At 48.6% G+C, this 20,275-nt stretch overlaps 2 protein-coding genes across 2 annotated transcripts in view; one reads left to right on the top strand and one right to left on the bottom strand.

Moving 5' to 3' along the window:
- The window catches only part of zcchc14 (zinc finger, CCHC domain containing 14), a 19,350-nt gene extending 12,747 nt beyond the window's left edge, over window positions 1-6,603 (top strand). The window contains exons 7-13 of the mRNA XM_036535503.1: window positions 560-605; window positions 929-1,145; window positions 1,520-1,608; window positions 2,242-2,363; window positions 4,465-4,575; window positions 5,660-6,349; window positions 6,486-6,603. Of these exons, the coding sequence (XP_036391396.1) occupies window positions 560-605; window positions 929-1,145; window positions 1,520-1,608; window positions 2,242-2,363; window positions 4,465-4,575; window positions 5,660-6,349; window positions 6,486-6,541 (1,331 nt within the window). The 3' untranslated portion in view covers window positions 6,542-6,603. The remainder of the gene's footprint in view (window positions 1-559; window positions 606-928; window positions 1,146-1,519; window positions 1,609-2,241; window positions 2,364-4,464; window positions 4,576-5,659; window positions 6,350-6,485) is intronic.
- Window positions 6,604-13,074: 6,471 nt separating this feature from the next.
- On the bottom strand, window positions 13,075-16,618 carry LOC118781975 (microtubule-associated proteins 1A/1B light chain 3B-like). The gene is made up of 4 exons (XM_036535156.1): window positions 16,398-16,618; window positions 14,622-14,677; window positions 13,748-13,854; window positions 13,075-13,361 (listed from the first exon to the last, which is right to left on the bottom strand). Exons 1-4 carry the CDS (start codon window positions 16,435-16,437, stop codon window positions 13,187-13,189), a joined length of 378 nt encoding a protein of 125 aa, XP_036391049.1. The 5' UTR covers window positions 16,438-16,618; the 3' UTR covers window positions 13,075-13,186.
- Between the last annotated feature and the right edge of the window lie 3,657 nt (window positions 16,619-20,275).

Genomic DNA, 20,275 nt, shown 5'->3' with positions numbered 1-20,275 from the left:
TGTGAGTGTGTGTGTGTGCGTATGAGTGTGTGTGTGTGTGTGTGTGTGTGAGTGTGTGTGTGTGCGTATGAGTGTGTGTGTGTGTGTGTGTGTGTGTGTGTGTGTGTGCGTATGAGTGTGTGTGTGTGTGAGTGTGTGTGTGTGTGTGAGTGTGTGTGTGTGTGTGTGTGTGTGTGTGCGTATGAGTGTGTGTGTGTGTGTGTGTGAGTGTGTGTGAGTGTGTGTGTGTGTGTGTGAGTGTGTGTGTGTGTGTGTGAGTGTGTGTGAGTGTGTGTGTGTGTGTGTGTGTGTACGTATGAGTGTGTGAGTGTGTGTGAGTGTGTGTGTGGGGTTTAAAGTACATCATATATTGTTTTATATATATATATGTTATATATGTTATATATATATGGCTGTGAATGGGACATGCTGTGTGTTAAATGTGTAACTTGCTGATCTCAGGTCAGTTAGTCGCCGTGGTTTTGGTCATCTGAGGGTGTCTTTCGCCCCAACGCGCTGATCCCAGGTCAGCGGCTCCCTGTGCTGGCGGAAAGTGACGTTTCTCCTGGTCTCCTTACAGGTCATGGGTGTTCGCTGCAGTACAGAGGAGCCAGTAGCCTAGCGAGGTGAGTTTTTATACACACGCACACACACACACACGCACACACACTCCTTTCCCAACTCCCATGATGCATTGTACCAGAATGGGGGGGTGAGGGGGTTGGCTAGGATCTCCTGCGATTGGCCAGGCCACCTTTGATAACGTTAGCAGCGTAGCGCACCTTCCAATTAGGGCCGGCATCGCCGTGATGCACTGTGGGAGTTGTAGTTCAACAGGTTTACTATGCACACAAGCCGTAGCGTTCCTGAAGCTAAAAGGCCGTTCCTGAAGCTGAAGGCTAGCGCTAACGGCCCCGAACGCTAACGCCGCGTCGCACCGCTAACGCAGGCCCGTGTGCGGAGTGGCCAGCGTCCAGCCGTACCCCACCCAGGCCCCGCCCACCCCCGGGGAGGCCCCGCCCGGACGGAGCCCCGCCCCCCAGCAGCCGCCACCGCCGCCGTTGGCAACGGCAACGGTCGCCGAGCAGAACGGCATTCTGGACTGGCTGAGGAAGCTGCGGCTGCACAAGTACTACCCGGTGTTCAAGCAGCTGACCATGGAGAAGGTTAGCGGCTACGATATGTTAGCGGTTAACATTTAGCAGTTAAGGTTAGCAGCTAAGATGCTCCCATCCGGCTGAGATTAGCAGGTTGGCAGCTAAGATTAGTTAGCGGTTAGCAGATAAGGTTAGCAGCTAAGATGCTCCTATCCGGCCGAGATTAGCAGGTTGGCAGCTAAGATTAGTTAGCGGTTAGCATTTAAGGTTAGCAGCTAAGATGGGATGAGTTTGAAGGAGGAGAGCTACGCTATTGGTTAGCACCTAAGATGGGATGAGTTTGAGGGAGGAGAGCTACGCTATTGGTTAGCAGCTGAGACGGGTGGGGCTTTGGATGGGCGATTCTGGGTAATTGAGTCCGCCGGTCTTTCGCCTTCCCACAGTTCCTTGCTCTGACGGAGGAGGACCTGAACAAGTACGACCTGACGCAGGGCGCCAAGAAGAAGCTGAAGACGCAGCTGGAGCTTCAGAAGTGCGTCCGCGCGTGTGTGTGTGTGTGTTACGCTAACATTTCTGAGCCTCAAAGAGCCGCTAACCCAGTGCACGTGAAAGATACGCTAAGCTATTCGTTGCCTAGTGTTGAAGTTAGCATAGAGTAAAGGAGAGTGTGTGTGTGTGTGTGTGTAGCATCCCGGGGTTAGCATGTGTAAATGGGAGTAGCATGCCGGGGTTTAGCCTGTGTGTCTGTGAGCAGCATCAGTGTTAGCCGCTCGGCTAACATCTGGTCCAGGGTTTTTCTCAGTTAAGCTAAGCTAACCGGATAAAGAGTGTGTGTGCGTGTGTGTAACGTGTGTGTGTGTGTGTGTGTGTGTGTCGATAGTGCGTGAAACATTAACCCTAGCGTCAGGGTTGGGGGCAAAGCTACACACCCCTGCTACGCTCCTCGTACCTCAGGGAGAGATAACCGGGTGCGCACCTGGATGACGCACTCACCTGTACCCTGCCGCGTTAGCAATTGGGTATGAATTCGGCTGCGCTGTGATTACCGGAGCACTCAGCGTTTAGCGCTTAGCGTTTAGCCGACCGGCTGCGGTGTCGGCGCCTCCGATTAGCCGACCGGCGATGACGTCACCGCCCCTGAGCCGTCTGATTGGCCCTCCAGCAGGGAGAAGTCGGAGAAGCGCTACGCCGTGGCGCAGTTCCCCGTGTCCTGCGGCGCCGTCGCCCGGGTGACGCCCTCCAGCCACGTCAGCCCCGTGAGCCCCGTGCATCCCAGCGCCAGCACAGGTGAGGGCTAACGGCGTAGCGTAGCGCAGGTAGCATGGATCCTAGCACAGGTAACCTTACAGCACAGCTAACATATATACCAGCACAGGTAACACAGGTAGCATGTATCTTAGCGCAGGTGAGGGCTAACAGGACAAGGGCAAAAGGTAGCACAGATAGCACGTTTAGCAAAGGTAGCACAGATAGCACGTTTAGCAAAGGTAGCACAGATAGCACGTTTAGCAAAGGTAGCACAGATAGCACGTTTAGCAAAGGTAGCACAGATAGCACATTTAGCAAAGGTAGCACAGATAGCACGTTTAGCAAAGGTAGCACAGATAGCACGTTTAGCAAAGGTAGCACAGATAGCACGTTTAGCAAAGGTAGCACAGATAGCACATTTAGCAAAGGTAGCACAGATAGCACATTTAGCAAAGGTAGCACAGATAGCACGTTTAGCAAAGGTAGCACAGATAGCACGTTTAGCAAAGGTAGCACAGATAGCACGTTTAGCAAAGGTAGCACAGATAGCACATTTAGCAAAGGTAGCACAGATAGCACGTTTAGCAAAGGTAGCACAGATAGCACATTTAGCAAAGGTAGCACAGATAGCACATTTAGCAAAGATAGCACGTTTAGCAAAGGTAGCACAGATAGCACATTTAGCAAAGGTAGCAAAGATAGCACAGCTAACCCGTGTCCGTGTGTGTGTGCGTACGTGTGTGTGTCTCTCTCTCTCTCTCTGTGTCTCTCTCTGTGTGTGTGTCTCTCTCTCTCTCTCTGTGTCTCTCTCTGTGTGTGTGTCTCTCTCTCTCTCTCTGTGTCTCTCTGTGTGTGTGTGCGTCTCTCTCTGTGTGTGTGTCTCTCTCTCTGTGTGTGTGTGCACGTCTCTCTCTGCGGGTGTGTGTGTCTCTCTCTCTCTCTCTCTGTGTCTCTCTGTGTGTGTGTGCGTCTCTCTCTCTGTGTGTGTCTCTCTCTCTCTGTGTCTCTCTGTGTGTGCGTCTCTCTCTCTCTCTGTGTCTCTGTGTGTGTGTGTGTGTGTCTCTCTGTGTGTGTGTGCGTCTCTCTCTGTGTGTGTGTCTCTCTGTGTGTGTGTGTTTCTCTGTGTGTGTGTCTCTCTCTGTGTGTGTGTGTGTGCGTCTCTCTCTCTCTGTGTGTCTCTCTCTCTCTGTGTGTGTCTCTCTCTGTGTGTCTCTCTCTCTCTGTGTGTGTGTGTTTCTCTGTGTGTGTGCACGTCTCTCTCTGCGGGTGTGTGTGTCTCTCTCTCTCTCTGCGGGTGTGTGTGTTTCTCTGTGTGTGTGCGCGTCTCTCTCTGCGGGTGTGTGTGTTTCTCTGTGTGTGTGTGCGCGTCTCTCTCTCTCTCTGTGTCTCTCTGTGTGTGTGTGTGTGTCTCTCTCTCTGCGCGTGTGTGTGTGTGCGTCTCTCTCTCTCTGTGTGTGTGTGTGTGCGTCTCTCTCTCTGTGTGTGTGTTTCTCTGTGTGTGTGTGTGTGTGTGTGTGTGTTTCTCTGTGTGTGCGCGCGTCTCTCTCTGCGTGTGTGTGTGTGTGCGCGTCTCTCTCTGCGGGTGTGTGTGTGTGTGTTTCTCTGTGTGTGTGCACGTCTCTCTCTGCGGGTGTGTGTGTCTCTCTCTCTCTCTGTGTGTGTGTGTTTCTCTGTGTGTGTGCGCGTCTCTCTCTGCGGGTGTGTGTGTTTCTCTGTGTGTGTGTGTGTGTGTGTCTCTCTCTCTGCGCGTGTGTGTGTGTGCGTCTCTCTCTCTCTGTGTGTGTGTGTGTCTGTGTGTGTTTCTCTCTCTCTCTCTCTCTGCGGGTGTGTGTGTTTCTCTGCGTGTGTCTCTCTCTCTGCGTGTGTGTGTGTCTCTCTCTCTCTCTCTCTCTGCGGGTGTGTGTGTTTCTCTGTGTGTGTGTCTCTCTCTCTCTGCGGGTGTGTGTGTTTCTCTGTGTGTGTCTCTCTCTCTCTCTGCGGGTGTGTGTGTTTCTCTGTGTGTGTGTCTCTCTCTCTCTGTGTGTGTGTGTGTTTCTCTGTGTGTGTGTCTCTCTCTCTGCGCGTGTGTGTGTGTGCGTCTCTCTCTCTCTGTGTGTGCGTCTCTCTCTGTGTGTGTGTTTCTCTGTGTGTGTGTGTGCAGAGCTCCGCTCCGAGGCGCCGGACCCCGCTCCCAGCATCTCCCCCCCCGGGCCGCTGCAGCCGCCGCCGCGCCGTGACGACGCCTTCGACCGGGCCAGGGAGCTGCACAGGCGTGAGTGGCTGCGGCGCTACAGGCTAAACGCTCAGCGTACAGGCTAAACGCTCGGCGCTACAGGCTAAACGCTCTGCGCTACAGGCTAAACGCTCGGCGCTACAGGCTAAACGCTCGGCGCTACAGGCTAAACGCTCGGCGCTACAGGCTAAACGCTCAGCGCTACAGGCTAAACGTTCAGCGCTACAGGCTAAACGCTCGGCGCTACAGGCTAAACGCTAAAGGCTGAGTGCTACATGCTAAGCCTATGATAAAGTGACCCTAACCCTAATACTAAATATTAAGTGCTAAAGGCTAAAGGCTAAGTGATGAAGGCGTTTGCTAAGTGCTACATGCTAAGCCTAAGGTAAAGTAACCCTGACCCTAATACTAAATAATAAGTGCTAAAGGCTAAAAGCTAAATAATAAATGATGAATGCTAAATGCTAAGTGATAAAGGCACTTGCTGAGTGCTAAAGGCTAAGCCGAAGATAAAGTAACCCTGACCCTAACACTAAATAATAAGTGCTAAAGGCTAAACGCTCGGCGCTAAAGGCTAAACGCTGAGCGCTACAGACCGAGTGCTACATGCAAAGCCTACGATAAAGTAACCCTGACCCTAACACTAATTAATATGTGCTAAAGGCTAAACGCTAAATGTTAAGTGATAAAGGCGTTTGCTGAGTGCTAAAGGCTAAGCCGAAGATAAAGTAACCCTGACCCTAACACTAAATAATAAGTGCTGAAGGCTAAATGTTAAATGATAAAGGCGTTTGCTGAGTGCTAAAGGTTAACCCTACGATAAAGTAACCCTGACCCTAACACTAAATGATAAGTGCTAAAGGCTAAAGTGATAAATGCTCAAGGCTAAGCCGAAGATAAAGTAACCTTAATCCTAATACTAAATAGTAAGTGCTAAGTGCTAAACGCTAAATGCTAGACTGAATGCTAGACCAGTCACTATAGACCTTATACACTCCTGTACAGTTATGTGAATGCAATGTAATGTGAATGTGCTAAGCGCTACCTGCTTAATGCTACGTGCTAAATGCTAATGCTAATTGCTAATTGCTAATGTTAAAAGCTAATTTTAGCGTCTCCGCAGCCCCGCCCGGGCCGGACCCGGAGCGCCCGGCGACACGCCCCACCGCCCAGGTCCTCCCGGTGCAGAACGACCCGGCCTCCTCCCGCCACCTCCGCCCGCTGGGCTCACCCCGCAAGCCCCGCCCGCCACCAGGAGGGGGCCGGGTCGAGGCCCGCTTCCCCGACGCAGCGCCGCCGGACGCCGTCCCTGCACGCCAGGGCGCGCTAGGCTCACCGCCGCCAGCGGACGCCGCCCCCCGCCGCTACGCCCCGCCCGCCGCCGCTGCCGCCCACCACCGGCCCGCCGCGGGTCCCGACCCGGACCCCCTCCCACCGCCGCCGGCGTGCGTCTGCACCGCGTGCGGCTGCGCAGGCGGCTGTGGCGCCTTTAGCGCTAGCCTCCCCGCCGGCTACGCCGGCTACTTCCCGCACCCGTTCCCGGGGCCGCCCGTCCTCACCCTGGGGCCCCTGCTGCACTTCGGCCCGCTCCTGGCCGGACCCCACAACCACCCGCACCTCCACGCCCGCCGGGCGCACTACCCGCTGCCGCCGCCGGCCGCGATCTACGACGCGCTGCCGCCGGTCCCCACCGGGTCGGGACCCGAGCCGGGCGGCGCCGGCGGGGTCGGGGGCGCGTCCTGCTACAACTGCGGCGCCGGCGGGCACCGGGCGCCCGACTGCAAGCGGCCGCCCATGGACCCCGCCCCGCAAGGTAATGGGCTCGAGTCCCCACCCCAGCGCAGTTAGCGATAAGGGGGTGATTTATGAGGGGAGGGGGGGACGGGGCGCGGAACCGGGTGGTCGCGGGTTCGCGGGTGAATGTCTCTCTCTCTCTCTCACTCTCTCAGGGACGTTCCGGCTGAGGTACGCGCCCCCGTCGGAGGGGCGGGACCCGGGGGACTAGAACCCCGCCCCCGGAGGGCGGGGCATGCTGGAGGAAGGAGGAGGAGCCAGAGACTGAGGCGACCGGGGGGGGAGGGGCGGGTGTGTGTGTGTGTGTGTCAGTATTATAGGTGAGTGTGTGTGTGTGTGTGTGTATAGCGCGTGTATGTGTGTGTGTGTGTGTGTGTGTATAGAGTGTGTGTGTATAGCGTGTGTATGTGTGTGTGTGTGTGTGTGTATAGAGTGTGTGTGTGTGTGTGTATAGCGCGTGTATGTGTGTGTGTGTGTGTGTATAGCGCGTGTATGTGTGTGTGTGTGTGTGTGTGTGTGTGTGTGTGTCAGTATTATAGGTGAGTGTGTGTGTGTGTGTATAGCGCGTGTATGTGTGTGTGTGTGTGTGTATAGAGTGTGTGTGTATAGCGCGTGTATGTGTGTGTGTGTGTGTGTATAGAGTGTGTGTGTGTGTGTGTGTATAGCGCGTGTATGTGTGTGTGTCAGTATTATAGGTGAGTGTGTGTGTGTGTATAGAGTGTGTGTGTGTGTGTGTATAGCGCGTGTATGTGTGTGTGTGTGTGTGTCAGTATTATAGGTGAGTGTGTGTGTGTGTGTGTGTATAGCGCGTGTATGTGTGTGTGTGTGTGTGTATAGAGTGTGTGTGTGTGTGTGTATAGCGCGTGTATGTGTGTGTGTGTGTGTCAGTATTATAGGTGAGTGTGTGTGTGTATAGAGTGTGTGTGTGTGTGTGTATAGCGCGTGTATGTGTGTGTGTGTGTGTGTGTGTGTGTGTGTGTCAGTATTATAGGTGAGTGTGTGTGTGTGTGTATAGCGCGTGTATGTGTGTGTGTGTGTGTGTATAGAGTGTGTGTGTATAGCGCGTGTATGTGTGTGTGTGTGTGTGTATAGAGTGTGTGTGTGTGTGTGTGTGTATAGCGCGTGTATGTGTGTGTGTGTGTGTGTCAGTATTATAGGTGAGTGTGTGTGTGTGTATAGAGTGTGTGTGTGTGTGTGTATAGCGCGTGTATGTGTGTGTGTGTGTGTGTGTCAGTATTATAGGTGAGTGTGTGTGTGTGTGTGTGTATAGCGCGTGTATGTGTGTGTGTGTGTGTGTATAGAGTGTGTGTGTGTGTGTGTATAGCGCGTGTATGTGTGTGTGTGTGTGTCAGTATTATAGGTGAGTGTGTGTGTGTATAGAGTGTGTGTGTGTGTGTGTATAGCGCGTGTATGTGTGTGTGTGTGTGTGTGTGTGTGTGTGTGTCAGTATTATAGGTGAGTGTGTGTGTGTGTGTATAGCGCGTGTATGTGTGTGTGTGTGTGTGTATAGAGTGTGTGTGTATAGCGCGTGTATGTGTGTGTGTGTGTGTGTATAGAGTGTGTGTGTGTGTGTGTGTGTATAGCGCGTGTATGTGTGTGTGTGTGTGTGTCAGTATTATAGGTGAGTGTGTGTGTGTGTATAGAGTGTGTGTGTGTGTGTGTATAGCGCGTGTATGTGTGTGTGTGTGTGTGTGTCAGTATTATAGGTGAGTGTGTGTGTGTGTGTGTGTATAGCGCGTGTATGTGTGTGTGTGTGTGTGTATAGAGTGTGTGTGTGTGTGTGTATAGCGCGTGTATGTGTGTGTGTGTGTGTCAGTATTATAGGTGAGTGTGTGTGTGTGAGTGTATAGAGTTTGTGTATGTCAGAGTGTGTGTGTGTGTGCGTGAGAGTGTGTGAGGCCCTGCCCCCCGTCGTCACGGTGACCTCCCCCCCCCCCCCTCAGGAAACTTCCCGCTGTCAGGATCACCAACCAAAGAAAACCCAACATGGCCGCCGCAGCTCCGGAAGCCTCCGCGCTAACTGCGCTAACCCGGAGAGCGACCCGCCAAAACCCGCCAACAACCGCTAAAGCTAAAGCCCAAAGACTCCACCACCCCTCTCCCCCCAGCGGGACGCGACCCCGGGTCGCACCGGACACGGGGGGCCCCCGAACCCTCCTAGTTTCGCGCGGCGGCCGGCGCGGCGGCTTTCAAAAAGAGACGCTAACCGCTAACGACCTTTTCAGAAGGGCCTTTCGGGGAAAGCTGATCCAAAATGGCCGCCTCACTGCCAGTTATTGAGCCGATTTCCCAGACTTTTCCACATCGGTTTTCTCGTTTTTTTTTCCCCGTTTCCACAGAGAAGGGGGGGTGGGAGCTTTATGATTTCATGATTTTAACCTCCGTGTCTATATATTTTTTTTAACGGGTTAAAAACCCCCACGATGCTTTGGGGCTACGGTATCTATGGGTTTGTGGGTTTATGGATGGCTATTTCCATCCAAAAAAAAAACTGAACAAGTGAGCTGGTAACCAATCAGAAATGCTGGTTTTCTTGATTGACGGGTTGAGGAGCAGTCACGAGTCCCCGCCCACCCTGTTGCAGTGCATTGTGGGTAATCTTATATAGATATATATAGATACAGATATATATGTATAAATATCTATGTGTCTATATAAATGGAAACACTACAGAGATGGTCACATGACCAGGAAGTAGGAGGTCACATGACCAGGGAGTGAAAGGGGGGGGGGGTCACATGACGAGGAAGTGAAGTGGATTTGTGATGTCACTCCGGGGGGGAGGGGACTTGCGGCGCGGTCAGTATTAGCGCCTTTACCCACGATGCAAAAGCGCGTCAGACAATCGGACGACACACAAGAGTGCCTTTTCCGTTTTCCCACGATGCACCTCTCTGGCGCGGTCACCGCGGCGAGCCCTGATTGGCTCGGGGAGGCTTTCGGAACCCCCCGGGGTCCTCCCAGCCAATGGGAGCGCGGTGAAGGCCGCGTTCGCCGGGACCGATCGGGATCGAAACAGGACCGGCCGCCGCGCTGGCTCTGTCGCGGCCAATCAGAACAAAGCTGAGGATTGTGGGAAAAAAAGACACAAGAGCAGGTCTCCAATCATCCTTAGGCTGGTCCTACATACCCCGCCCACAACCAGTAGGGGTCACTTTCTTGACCCCTGAACTGTGACTCGACTGTTAACCGGACCTGCTCTCTCTCTCCGCTAACCGCTAACCCAGCGGTTACCGCTGACCGAGCTCTCCCGGAAAGCAGCGTGAGTCTATTTCAGCGGCGTTTCAAGTATGCATGTAGCTTCCTGTTTGTAGCTTCCTAATTTTTTTTCCCTCCTCCGCTAAGCGCTAAAAACAGCGCCGCGTAGCTAATTTGAAGTGTAAAATGTACGTTTTTTTTTCTGCCTTTTTTTGTATTTTATTACTAAAAATTATTCATTAAAAAAGAATGTTTTACGAAAGTTACGTTTAATAAAGGGAAGGGTGACGAAAGAGTGTGACCGACGCGCTAACACGGGTTAGCTTTAGCCGTTTCCTCGTGCTGGGGGCGGCTCTGGATTAGCGCGTCGGCTAAATGAATGTAATGTAACATGATGGAGTGATGCTAAGCTAATGTAGCGGCCGGAGCAGGGGATTGTAGGATGTTTCCTGATGGACGTGTCTTCCCTGGAGGTGAGTGCACACTCACACACATACATTTATACACACATACACTTACACACACACACATACATACGTTTATACACATACACTTACACACACACACATACATACGTTTATACACATACACTTACACACACACACATACATACGTTTATACACTTACACACACAGACAGTATACATACACACAAACACACAGTATATATATACACACACACAGTATATATATATATATATACACACACACACAGTATATATATATATATACACACACACACAGTATATATATATATATACACACACAGTATATATATATACACACACTTACACACACACACAGTATATATACACACACACACACAGTATATATATATACACACACTTACACACACACACAGTATATATACACACACACACACAGTATATATATATACACACACTTACACACACACACACACAGTATATATATATATATACACACACACACAGTATATATATATATATACACACACACACAGTATATATACACACACACACACACAGTATATATATATACACACACTTACACACACACACAGTATATATACACACACACACACAGTATATATATATACACACACTTACACACACACACACACAGTACATATATACACACACACACACAGTATATATATACACACACACAGTACATATATACACACACAGTACATATATACACATACACACACAGTATATATATACACACACAGTACATATATACACATACACACACAGTATATATACACACACACACAGTATATATACACACACACACACAGCCAGTATACACACACAGTATATATATATATACACACACACTCACAGTATATATATATATATATATATACACACACACAGTATATATATATATATACACACACACACACAGTATATATATATATATACACACACACACAGTATATATATATACACACACACACACAGTACATATACACACACACAGCCAGTATACACACACACAGTATATATATATATATATACACACACACACAGTATATATATATATATATACACACACACACACAGTATATATATATATACACACACACACACAGTATATATATATACACACACACACACAGTATATATATATGTATACACACACACAGTATATATATATATATACACACACACAGTATATATATATATATACACACACACAGTATATATATATGTATACACACACACAGTATATATATATGTATACACACACACACACAGTATATATATATACACACACACACAGTATATATATATACACACACACACACAGTATATATATATGTATACACACACACAGTATATATATATGTATACACACACACACACAGTATATATATATATACACACACACACAGTATATATATATATACACACACACACACAGTATATATATATATACACACACACACACAGTATATATATATGTATACACACACACAGTATATATATATATATATACACACACACACAGTATATATATACACACACACACAGTATATATACACACACACACAGTATATATACACACACACACACACAGTATATATATACACACACACACAGTATATATACACACACACACAGTATATATATATATATACACACACACACAGTATATATATACACACACACACAGTATATATATATATACACACACACAGTATATATGTATACACACACAGTATATATACACACACACACAGTATATATATATATATACGCACACACAGTATATATATATATACACACACACAGTATATATATATATACGCACACACACACAGTATATATATATACACACACACACACAGTATATATATATATATATATACACACACACAGTATATATATATATACACACACACACAGTATATATATATATATATACACACACAGTATATATATATACACACACACAGTATATATATATATATACACACACACAGTACATATATACACACACAGTACATATATACACATACACACACAGTATATATATACACACACAGTACATATATACACATACACACACAGTATATATACACACACACACAGTATATATACACACACACACACAGCCAGTATACACACACAGTATATATATATATACACACACACTCACAGTATATATATATATATATATATACACACACACAGTATATATATATATATACACACACACACACACACAGTATATATATATATATATACGCACACACAGTATATATATATGTATACACACACACACAGTATATATATATATATACGCACACACAGTATATGTATATACACACACACACAGTATATATATATATATATATATACACACACACACAGTATATATATACACACACACAGTATATATATATATACACACACACACACACAGTATATATATATATACACACACACACACTACTCTCTCTGACACACTCCAACTCTCTCTCTCCCTCTATCTTTCCCTCACTCACACACACACACTCTCTCACACACTCCTACCCGGAGGAAAAGAGACGACACACTTATTCACATCTGCATACGCGTCCCAGTTTAATTCCTTTAAAACATCAGCATAAATACAAGATAAACGACAGGAGCGTCCCGGGGGGGGGAGGAGAGAAATCCCTCCATCCCTCTGCTACAATCCCTCCATCTCTCCCTCATCCATCCATCCATCTCCCAAAGGAGAGGAAGAGACAGGCGGGGGAAGTCTCTCTTTCAAATGCTGCTTAGCTACTGGGCCCAAGCTAATCAGCATCAGTAACGCCAAGTCTCTCCCCAAACGGACAGATAGATAGATAGATAGACAGATAGATAAATAGATAGACAGATAGATAGATAAATAGATAGTTAGCTAGAGAGAGAGACAGATAGATAGATAGACAGATAGAGAGACAGATAGATAAATAGACAGACAGACAGATAGATAGCTAGACAGATAAATAAACAGACAGATAGATGGATAGATAGATAGATAGATAACTAGACAGACAAAAACCCTTCCAGACAAGCCCCCCCCCCTTCTCAGATAACGGGGCGGAGCAGGGCGGGGGGGCGGGCTCCTCGTCCGATTGGCCGGAAGGTCGGCGGTGGGGGGGCGTGGTCAGCGGAGCGGGGGCGTGGCCGTCGGGGTCAGAGGGCGGCGCCGGTGCCGAAGGTCTCCTGCGAGGCGTAGAGCATGTAGAGGAAGCCGTCGTCGTCGCGCTCGCGGGCGTACACCTCGGCGACGGCGGCCGACGCCGACACCATGCTGCGGCCGCTCACCAGCAGGAAGAAGGCCTGGTTGGGGCTCAGCTGCAGGCGCCGCCTGGCGGGAGGAGCGTTAGCCTTAGCGTTTAGCCACCGCTCACTACTTTACATTATTAGCGTTTAGCCCCTGCTCATTACATTACATTATTAGCGTTTAGCCCCTGCTCATTACATTACATTACATTATTAGCGTTTAGCCCCTGCTCACTACATAGCGGTCATATTACCGGGCACATTAGCAGTCACATTACAGGTCACATTAGCGGTCAATTTAGTCGTCACATTACTGGGCACATTAGCGGTCACGTTAGTGGTCATTTACCGGTCACATTAGCACCCACAATAGCGGTCACATTAAAGGTAACATTAGCAGTCACATTAGCGGTCACGTTAGGGGTCACATTAGAGGTCACATCACGTTAGCGGTCGGGTTAGCGCCCTTACCGGATGATCTTGATCAGCTCGCTCATGCTAACGTGGTCAGGAACCAGGAACTTGCTCTTGTCCAGGATCGGCAGCTGCTTCTCCCCTTTGTAGCGCTCGATGATCACCTTGGAAACGGGGGGGAAGAAAAGGGGGCGTGACCTCAACAGCGATTGGTTCGGGGGTAACCGGTGGGTTCATCCGCCCAGCCAATGGGAGCGAAAGAGAGAGAGGAAGAGAGGGAGGGAGGGAGAGAGAGAGAGAGAGAGAGAGAGAGAACCCATGCAAGCCATCCACACTGACCAGAAATGAAAAGAAAACCTGCTAAGCTAAGCTCATTGCATTACATTACATTATTAGCGTTTAGCCCCTGCTCATTACATTACATTACATTATTAGCCTTTAGCCCCTGCTCATTACATTACATTATTAGCGTTTAGCCCCTGCTCATTACATTACATTACATTATTAGCCTTTAGCCCCTGCTCATTACATTACATTATTAGCGTTTAGCCCCTGCTCATTACATTACATTACATTATTAGCCTTTAGCCCCTGCTCATTACATTACATTACATTATTAGCGTTTAGCCCCTGCTCATTACATTACATTACATTATTAGCCTTTAGCCCCTGCTCATTACATTACATTACATTATTAGCGTTTAGCCCCTGCTCATTACATTACATTATTAGCGTTTAGCCCCTGCTCATTACATTACATTATTAGCGTTTAGCCCCTGCTCATTACATTACATTATTAGCGTTTAGCCCCTGCTCATTACATTACATTACATTATTAGCGTTTAGCCCCTGCTCATTACATTACATTATTAGCGTTTAGCCCCTGCTCATTACTTTACATCATTAGCGCCGCTGGGGGCGCTGCACTCACCGGGATCTTGTTGGGGTGCTGTTCCCGGATCAGCCTGACGTCTTCCACCCGCTGCTCTGAGGAAACGGAGAGAAGAACGAGAAGCTAATCGCTAACCGGGTCCAGCGCTTACACTAGCGTTAGCGTCTGATCCCGGATCAGCGGCGACACCGCGGCCTGGCGGCGGGGCCGGGGCCGGGCAAACTGACCTCAGGTCAGCCGCTAACGGCACAACGCACAGCACAGAACACGCCCAAGCGACCGCGTGTTTGTCGGGTCGAATCCCACGCCCGCCCCTTCCATCCCATAATATCTTTCCCAGCATCCTCTCTCGGGCGCAAGCCGCTCCACAAACATCCAGGCAACCGAAAAATAAAACACCACCGACACCGTAACGTGACTGGTTCTTCTTTCCCTGGGTTCAACGCCCGCCGAAAACCAGTCGGTTGTGGGGTCTAATAACCCAGGAAGCTGAAATATGAAATATGAATGATTAATTTTAGGCCCCTGACACTCAGAGGGGCTTCTGTAGGGATTAAGACCAACCCCCCCTCGGTACCCGCACCACTGAAGCGCTACCAGAGGCCCCCCCGAGAAAACCAGGACGCATTGGGTTCCAGCCCCCCAAAAATTAGCTATTTTCGCTAACAATTTCACTGTTTAACGCAAAGAAATCGTCTTTCTTCGTCTATTTCCGCCGCGTTTCCACAGCAACCGCCACGATCCGCGTTCGGGGGCTTCGAGGCTTCAGCTGGGGGGGGTTCAGGGCCCTTTTTACCGCTTTAAACGCCGAAAAAACCCGCTTATGAGGACCGTTCTGAGCCAGATTAGCGAGTTAGCCGCTTAGCTGAAAACGCCGTGACTTCTCACCGTTATAAAGCCTCCAAACGGGCTCCCCCATCCCATAATACTCGGGAAATATGTATTATAAATATATTTATGTTTTATGTGTATTAAAAACGCGCAGATTACGCGTTTTTGAGTCGAAATTGCGCGCAAATCGCTAAGCTAAAGCGCTAAAGCGGTTATTAGCAGTTATTAGCGGTGAAGTTATCGCGCCGCGTTGCTAGGAAACAGAAGTAACCCCCCCCCCCCTTCCCCCCCCTCGTGCCCCAGCACGTGCCAGCTCATGACCCCACGCGACCAAAATTGCATAATTCCTGCAAAGCACGAGAAACGGGAAGTTTACGCAGTTTTATTAGCCTGTTAGCCTTGGGGAAAAACATGACGTAGCATATTTTTATCATTTTAGAATGACTGTTTTAATAATTAACATTAATAATTAATAAAGCCCATCTTTCCAAGAAAGAACGCGACCCGGGGGGGGGGGGTTAGCTGTAACTGACAGCTAATTAGCTTGACAGCTAATCACTGACAGCTGTTTATGAGTCGCATTATAATATTTAATAGTATATGCGCGACGGTATGTATCCTAGCATCTCTGGTCCCCAAATGCCATTCAGCGCAACGTAGCCGGAAAGCTAACTAGCGGAGAGCTAACTGCTCCGCTCCAAATGAAGCGCCGCAGACCGTAATGCTAACGCTAACGGCTCCCTTTTTTTGCGCATCAGATCGCAGAGCTATGATGTTCTGGTGCAGGGATGTTAGCTGTTAGCTTTTACACCGTCCCCCCTCCCAAAACCAGATGGAAAGCGGTTCGATCCGCCCTTGGGAGTCGGAACTGTACGCGCTTTTGGAAAGCTATTCATGTTAGCCGCTTCTTTTTTTTGTTTTGTGTGTTAGCTGTTAGCGGTTAGCTGTTAGCCCGTTAGCTGTTAGCCGTTAGCGGGCACCTACCGAAGGTTCGCCTTTGTTTGAACGTCTTCTCCGAAGGCATAATGTCATCGGCCCCGCTGCGTCGCCCTTGGCAACCGCTAATTCCTCCGCTAATATTCTGCGTTAGGCTAATATTTAGCAAAAAAGAGAAAGGAGTTAGCCCAAAACCAGTAGGTTTTTCGTTCTCTCCCTTGTTCCTGGAGAGAGGAGGAGGGGGGCGGGGACTGAATCCGAAGCCCACCTTAACCTAGCAAAACAAACCGGTCAGCTGACCTCTGACGTCACCGTGGTGGGCGTGTCGGCGCGACGTTTTCTTCCAGACTTTAGTCTTGAGTTATGAAAAATAATTTTTAATACACATAGAGTTAGCGCAGATGCTAAGTTAGCTTTATTTATTTATGGCTTTTTTACGGCGACTGCGATATATGCCAGGATATGACTTATGAATTATGACTTATTTCATGCATGCATGTAATATATGTTAATAATAATAATAATAATAACGTAGCGTTCCCAACAGCGTGCGGTTTTCATTAGCATTAAACCTGTTAGCATTATTGTACGATTAAAAAAAGGCTAATGTTGCTAACTCGCAGCAGTGGGAGTAGAGTATTATTATTAATAATGATAATAATAACACTCTGCTCCCGCTGTTATTAATATTAATAGCCTCGAAGCGCTTCTGCATTATTATTATTATTATTATTAATATTATTATTATTATTATAGCTGGCTACAGCTATAAGCTACAGCTGGTTATGTGGATCAGCTAAAATCAAACACATTCTGCATTCACATTGCTAATTGCTATGATATATATTATGATTATTATATATTGTACATTACTGACGTTTAGCATTAGCGCTTATCCAGAGCTGCTAACACAGGTTACAGTTTTACCCGTTTATACAGCTGGGATCGAACCAGAAACGTTCTGGTTATATGAGCTGCAGCAGCGACTGAACACGCAGCTAACCGGACAGTTTAGGTTAGCTTAGCTTTCGGTGTGAAAGAGCAATGTCGTGCTATGCTATGTGCTAATCCGCATCCGCACAAGATCGGGGTTTCATTTGCTATGCTAACTGAAACAGCTGTGGTACCTCAAACAGCTACGCTAACTCAAACAGCTGTGCTAGCTCAACAGCTATGCTACCTCAAACAGCTACGCTAACCTCAAACAGCTATGCTGCCTCAAACAGCTATGCTAACTGAAACAGCTGTGCTAGTTCAAACAGCTACGCTACCTCAAACAGCTGTGCTAGCTCAAACAGCTACGCTAACTCAAACAGCTACGCTAACTCAAACAGCTGTGCTAACTCAAACAGCTACGCTAGCTCAAACAGCTACGCTAACTCAAACAGCTACGCTAACTGAAACGGCCGTTTTGCCTGTAACTGAAGCCGTCGCTATGCTAGTTTTCTGCCACCGGGTGGCAGCACAGCAGCGCCGTAGTTTCCCTTCTTCTCTCTTTTTATGATTATTATTATTATTATTATTATTGTTATTATTGTTAGTTTGTTAATTGTATCCTCTGCTACGCTACATATTACGTTAGTAAATACAGCATAGAAATATGAATATGAATTCTTCAGTTCATTTTCTCTTTCTCCCTCTCTATCTCTCTCTCTCCCTCTTTCTTTCTCTCCCTCTTTCCCCCTCTCTCTCTCTTTATTCTTATTATCATTTTTCATATTATTCTTCTCTTTATTCTTTCCGCTTTTCTTATTCTTATTCTTCTCTTTATTAGCTTAAGAGCTAATATCAAATGAAGGTGTAGGAATATTACAGCTGTTAGAATCATTTTATATTATTAATATATCATTTTTCATTCTAGTATACAGTATCTTTTAAGCTATATTATTATTTTTTATTATTTATTATTATTATTTATTATTACTATATCACGATTCAATATGATATATGATATCATTTATATTATAGAATATATATATATATAAAATACATATATAATTTGTATTGTCGTAGCTGGTTAAATATCAACATGCACACGTATGAAATGAATAAAATGACATTTTTATGAACGAAAATATTATATTGTCGTTATGCGCCTACAAAGATGGGAGTTAATATGAGCAGATTGCAGAGGGATTGACGGGAATGAAATGATGGCGGTTATTAAATATCATCTTCACACAGCGGCAGCTAAGCGTTAGCGTTAGCTAAGCTCTCAGCTGTAATTGGGGGCGAAAGTGAGGGGGGAAATGGTCTCAAACCGTCCTGGCGGTGAAAGCCGGGGAGGACAGAAGCGAAGGAAGAATGAACCTTAAACGGCGGAAAACGCGGCCGCAATGTAATTCCCCCTCCGCCCCCCCCCCCCCCCTCGCTCTCCAATTGAGCACCCCCCCCCCCCCCAGCCCCGAAAAGCGCCCCCCCCGTTTCTTTCCGTGGTGGGGGGGGGGGGGGGGGGGAGGCTCTCTCTCCCCGGCTCTCTCCCAGTTTAGCCACGGCACTAAGCCCGTTTCCCGGGTTAGCGCTCGGCCCGGCCTGCGGGCCTCCTTCCCCCCCCGGCTCTCCGAGTTTAGCCACGACGCTAAGCCCGTTTCCCGGGTTAGCGCTCGGCCCGGCCTGCGGGCCTCCTACCCCCCCGGCTCTCTCCCAGTTTAGCCACGACGCTAAGCCCGTTTCCCGGGTTAGCGCTCGGCCCGGCCTGCGGGCCTCCTTCCCCCCCCGGCTCTCCGAGTTTAGCCACGACGCTAAGCCCGTTTCCCGGGTTAGCGCTCGGCCCGGCCTGCGGGCCTCCTACCCCCCCCGGCTCTCCCAGTTTAGCCACGACGCTAAGCCCGTTTCCCGGGTTAGCGCTCGGCCCGGCCTGCGGGCCTCCTACCCCCCCCGGCTCTCCCAGTTTAGCCACGGCGCTAAGCCCGTTTCCCGGGTTAGCGCTCGGCCCGGCCTGCGGGCCTCCTACCCCCCCCGGCTCTCCCAGTTTAGCCACGACGCTAAGCCCGTTTCCCGGGTTAGCGCTCGGCCCGGCCTGCGGGCCTCCTACCCCCCCCGGCTCTCTCCCAGTTTAGCCACGACGCTAAGCCCGTTTCCCGGGTTAGCGCTCGGCCCGGCCTGCGGGCCTCCTACCCCCCCCGGCTCTCTCCCAGTTTAGCCACGGCGCTAAGCCCGTTTCCCGGGTTAGCGCTCGGCCCGGCCTGCGGGCCTCCTTCCCCTCTCTCCACCCGTGACCCGTGTTAGCGGATCCGGATGAGAGCAACCTTCACGGTTTTCTCTGCTCCGGCCGCATCCGGAACGTTCTCTCCCTCTGAGGTTCTGCGCGGGCGGCGTCATGGCAACGGGCTCCAGACAGGGATGTTCCCGGGGGCCCCGCTCTCCAAAGCGGAGGCTTAACCGCAGGGGCCCCGCGGAAAAGCCGACGGCCGGCGGGGCCTCGGGCGAAAAGGCAGGGGGCCGGAGGGGGCTAGGCTAAGCGCCGGGGCGAAGCTAAGCTAAGCTACGCCACGCGGGCTGGAAGATTAAGACGCAGCGGGCCGGCCTCCGCAGGTGCAGGAAACCCGTTCAACACCGCTAACGCGAGGCCCGTTCTGCTCCTAAAAGCCTCACAACCGATTTCCATCTCTTTCCATCTCATATTCCATCTGAATATGATATTTTTAATGGAATAATCGCCGCACCCAAACCACCCCAAGGTCTTTTAATGTCAAAATTAAAATATTCATCTCTATTTCAGGTCTCAACAATAACACAATTGTAGGATAATAAACTGCTAGCAAGGTGAGTACAAAATGAGCACCATTAGCCGCTGCTAATTAGTTTTCTCATTCACTTCTAATTGATTATATTATATATTATTAATAAGGATATTTTCTAATAATTGATGTATAACAAACATACAAGAGAAGGTTATGAAAAGGTCTCATGATTATGCTAAGTAT

Source organism: Megalops cyprinoides, chromosome 8, assembly GCF_013368585.1.
Source record: "Megalops cyprinoides isolate fMegCyp1 chromosome 8, fMegCyp1.pri, whole genome shotgun sequence".
Classification (NCBI taxonomy): Eukaryota; Metazoa; Chordata; class Actinopteri; order Elopiformes; family Megalopidae; genus Megalops; species Megalops cyprinoides.
This window is presented reverse-complemented; position numbering and strand designations above follow the sequence as displayed.

Excerpts from the sequence above, each read along its gene's own strand:
- LOC118781975 (XM_036535156.1), bottom strand. The coding sequence starts at position 16,437 with ATGCCTTCGGAGAAGACGTTCAAACAAAGGCGAACCTTCG. Across the intron at positions 14,678-16,397 it reads CAAACAAAGGCGAACCTTCG|AGCAGCGGGTGGAAGACGTC; the intron begins GTAGGTGCCCGC and ends CCGTTTCCTCAG. Across the intron at positions 13,855-14,621 it reads AGCACCCCAACAAGATCCCG|GTGATCATCGAGCGCTACAA; the intron begins GTGAGTGCAGCG and ends CCCGTTTCCAAG.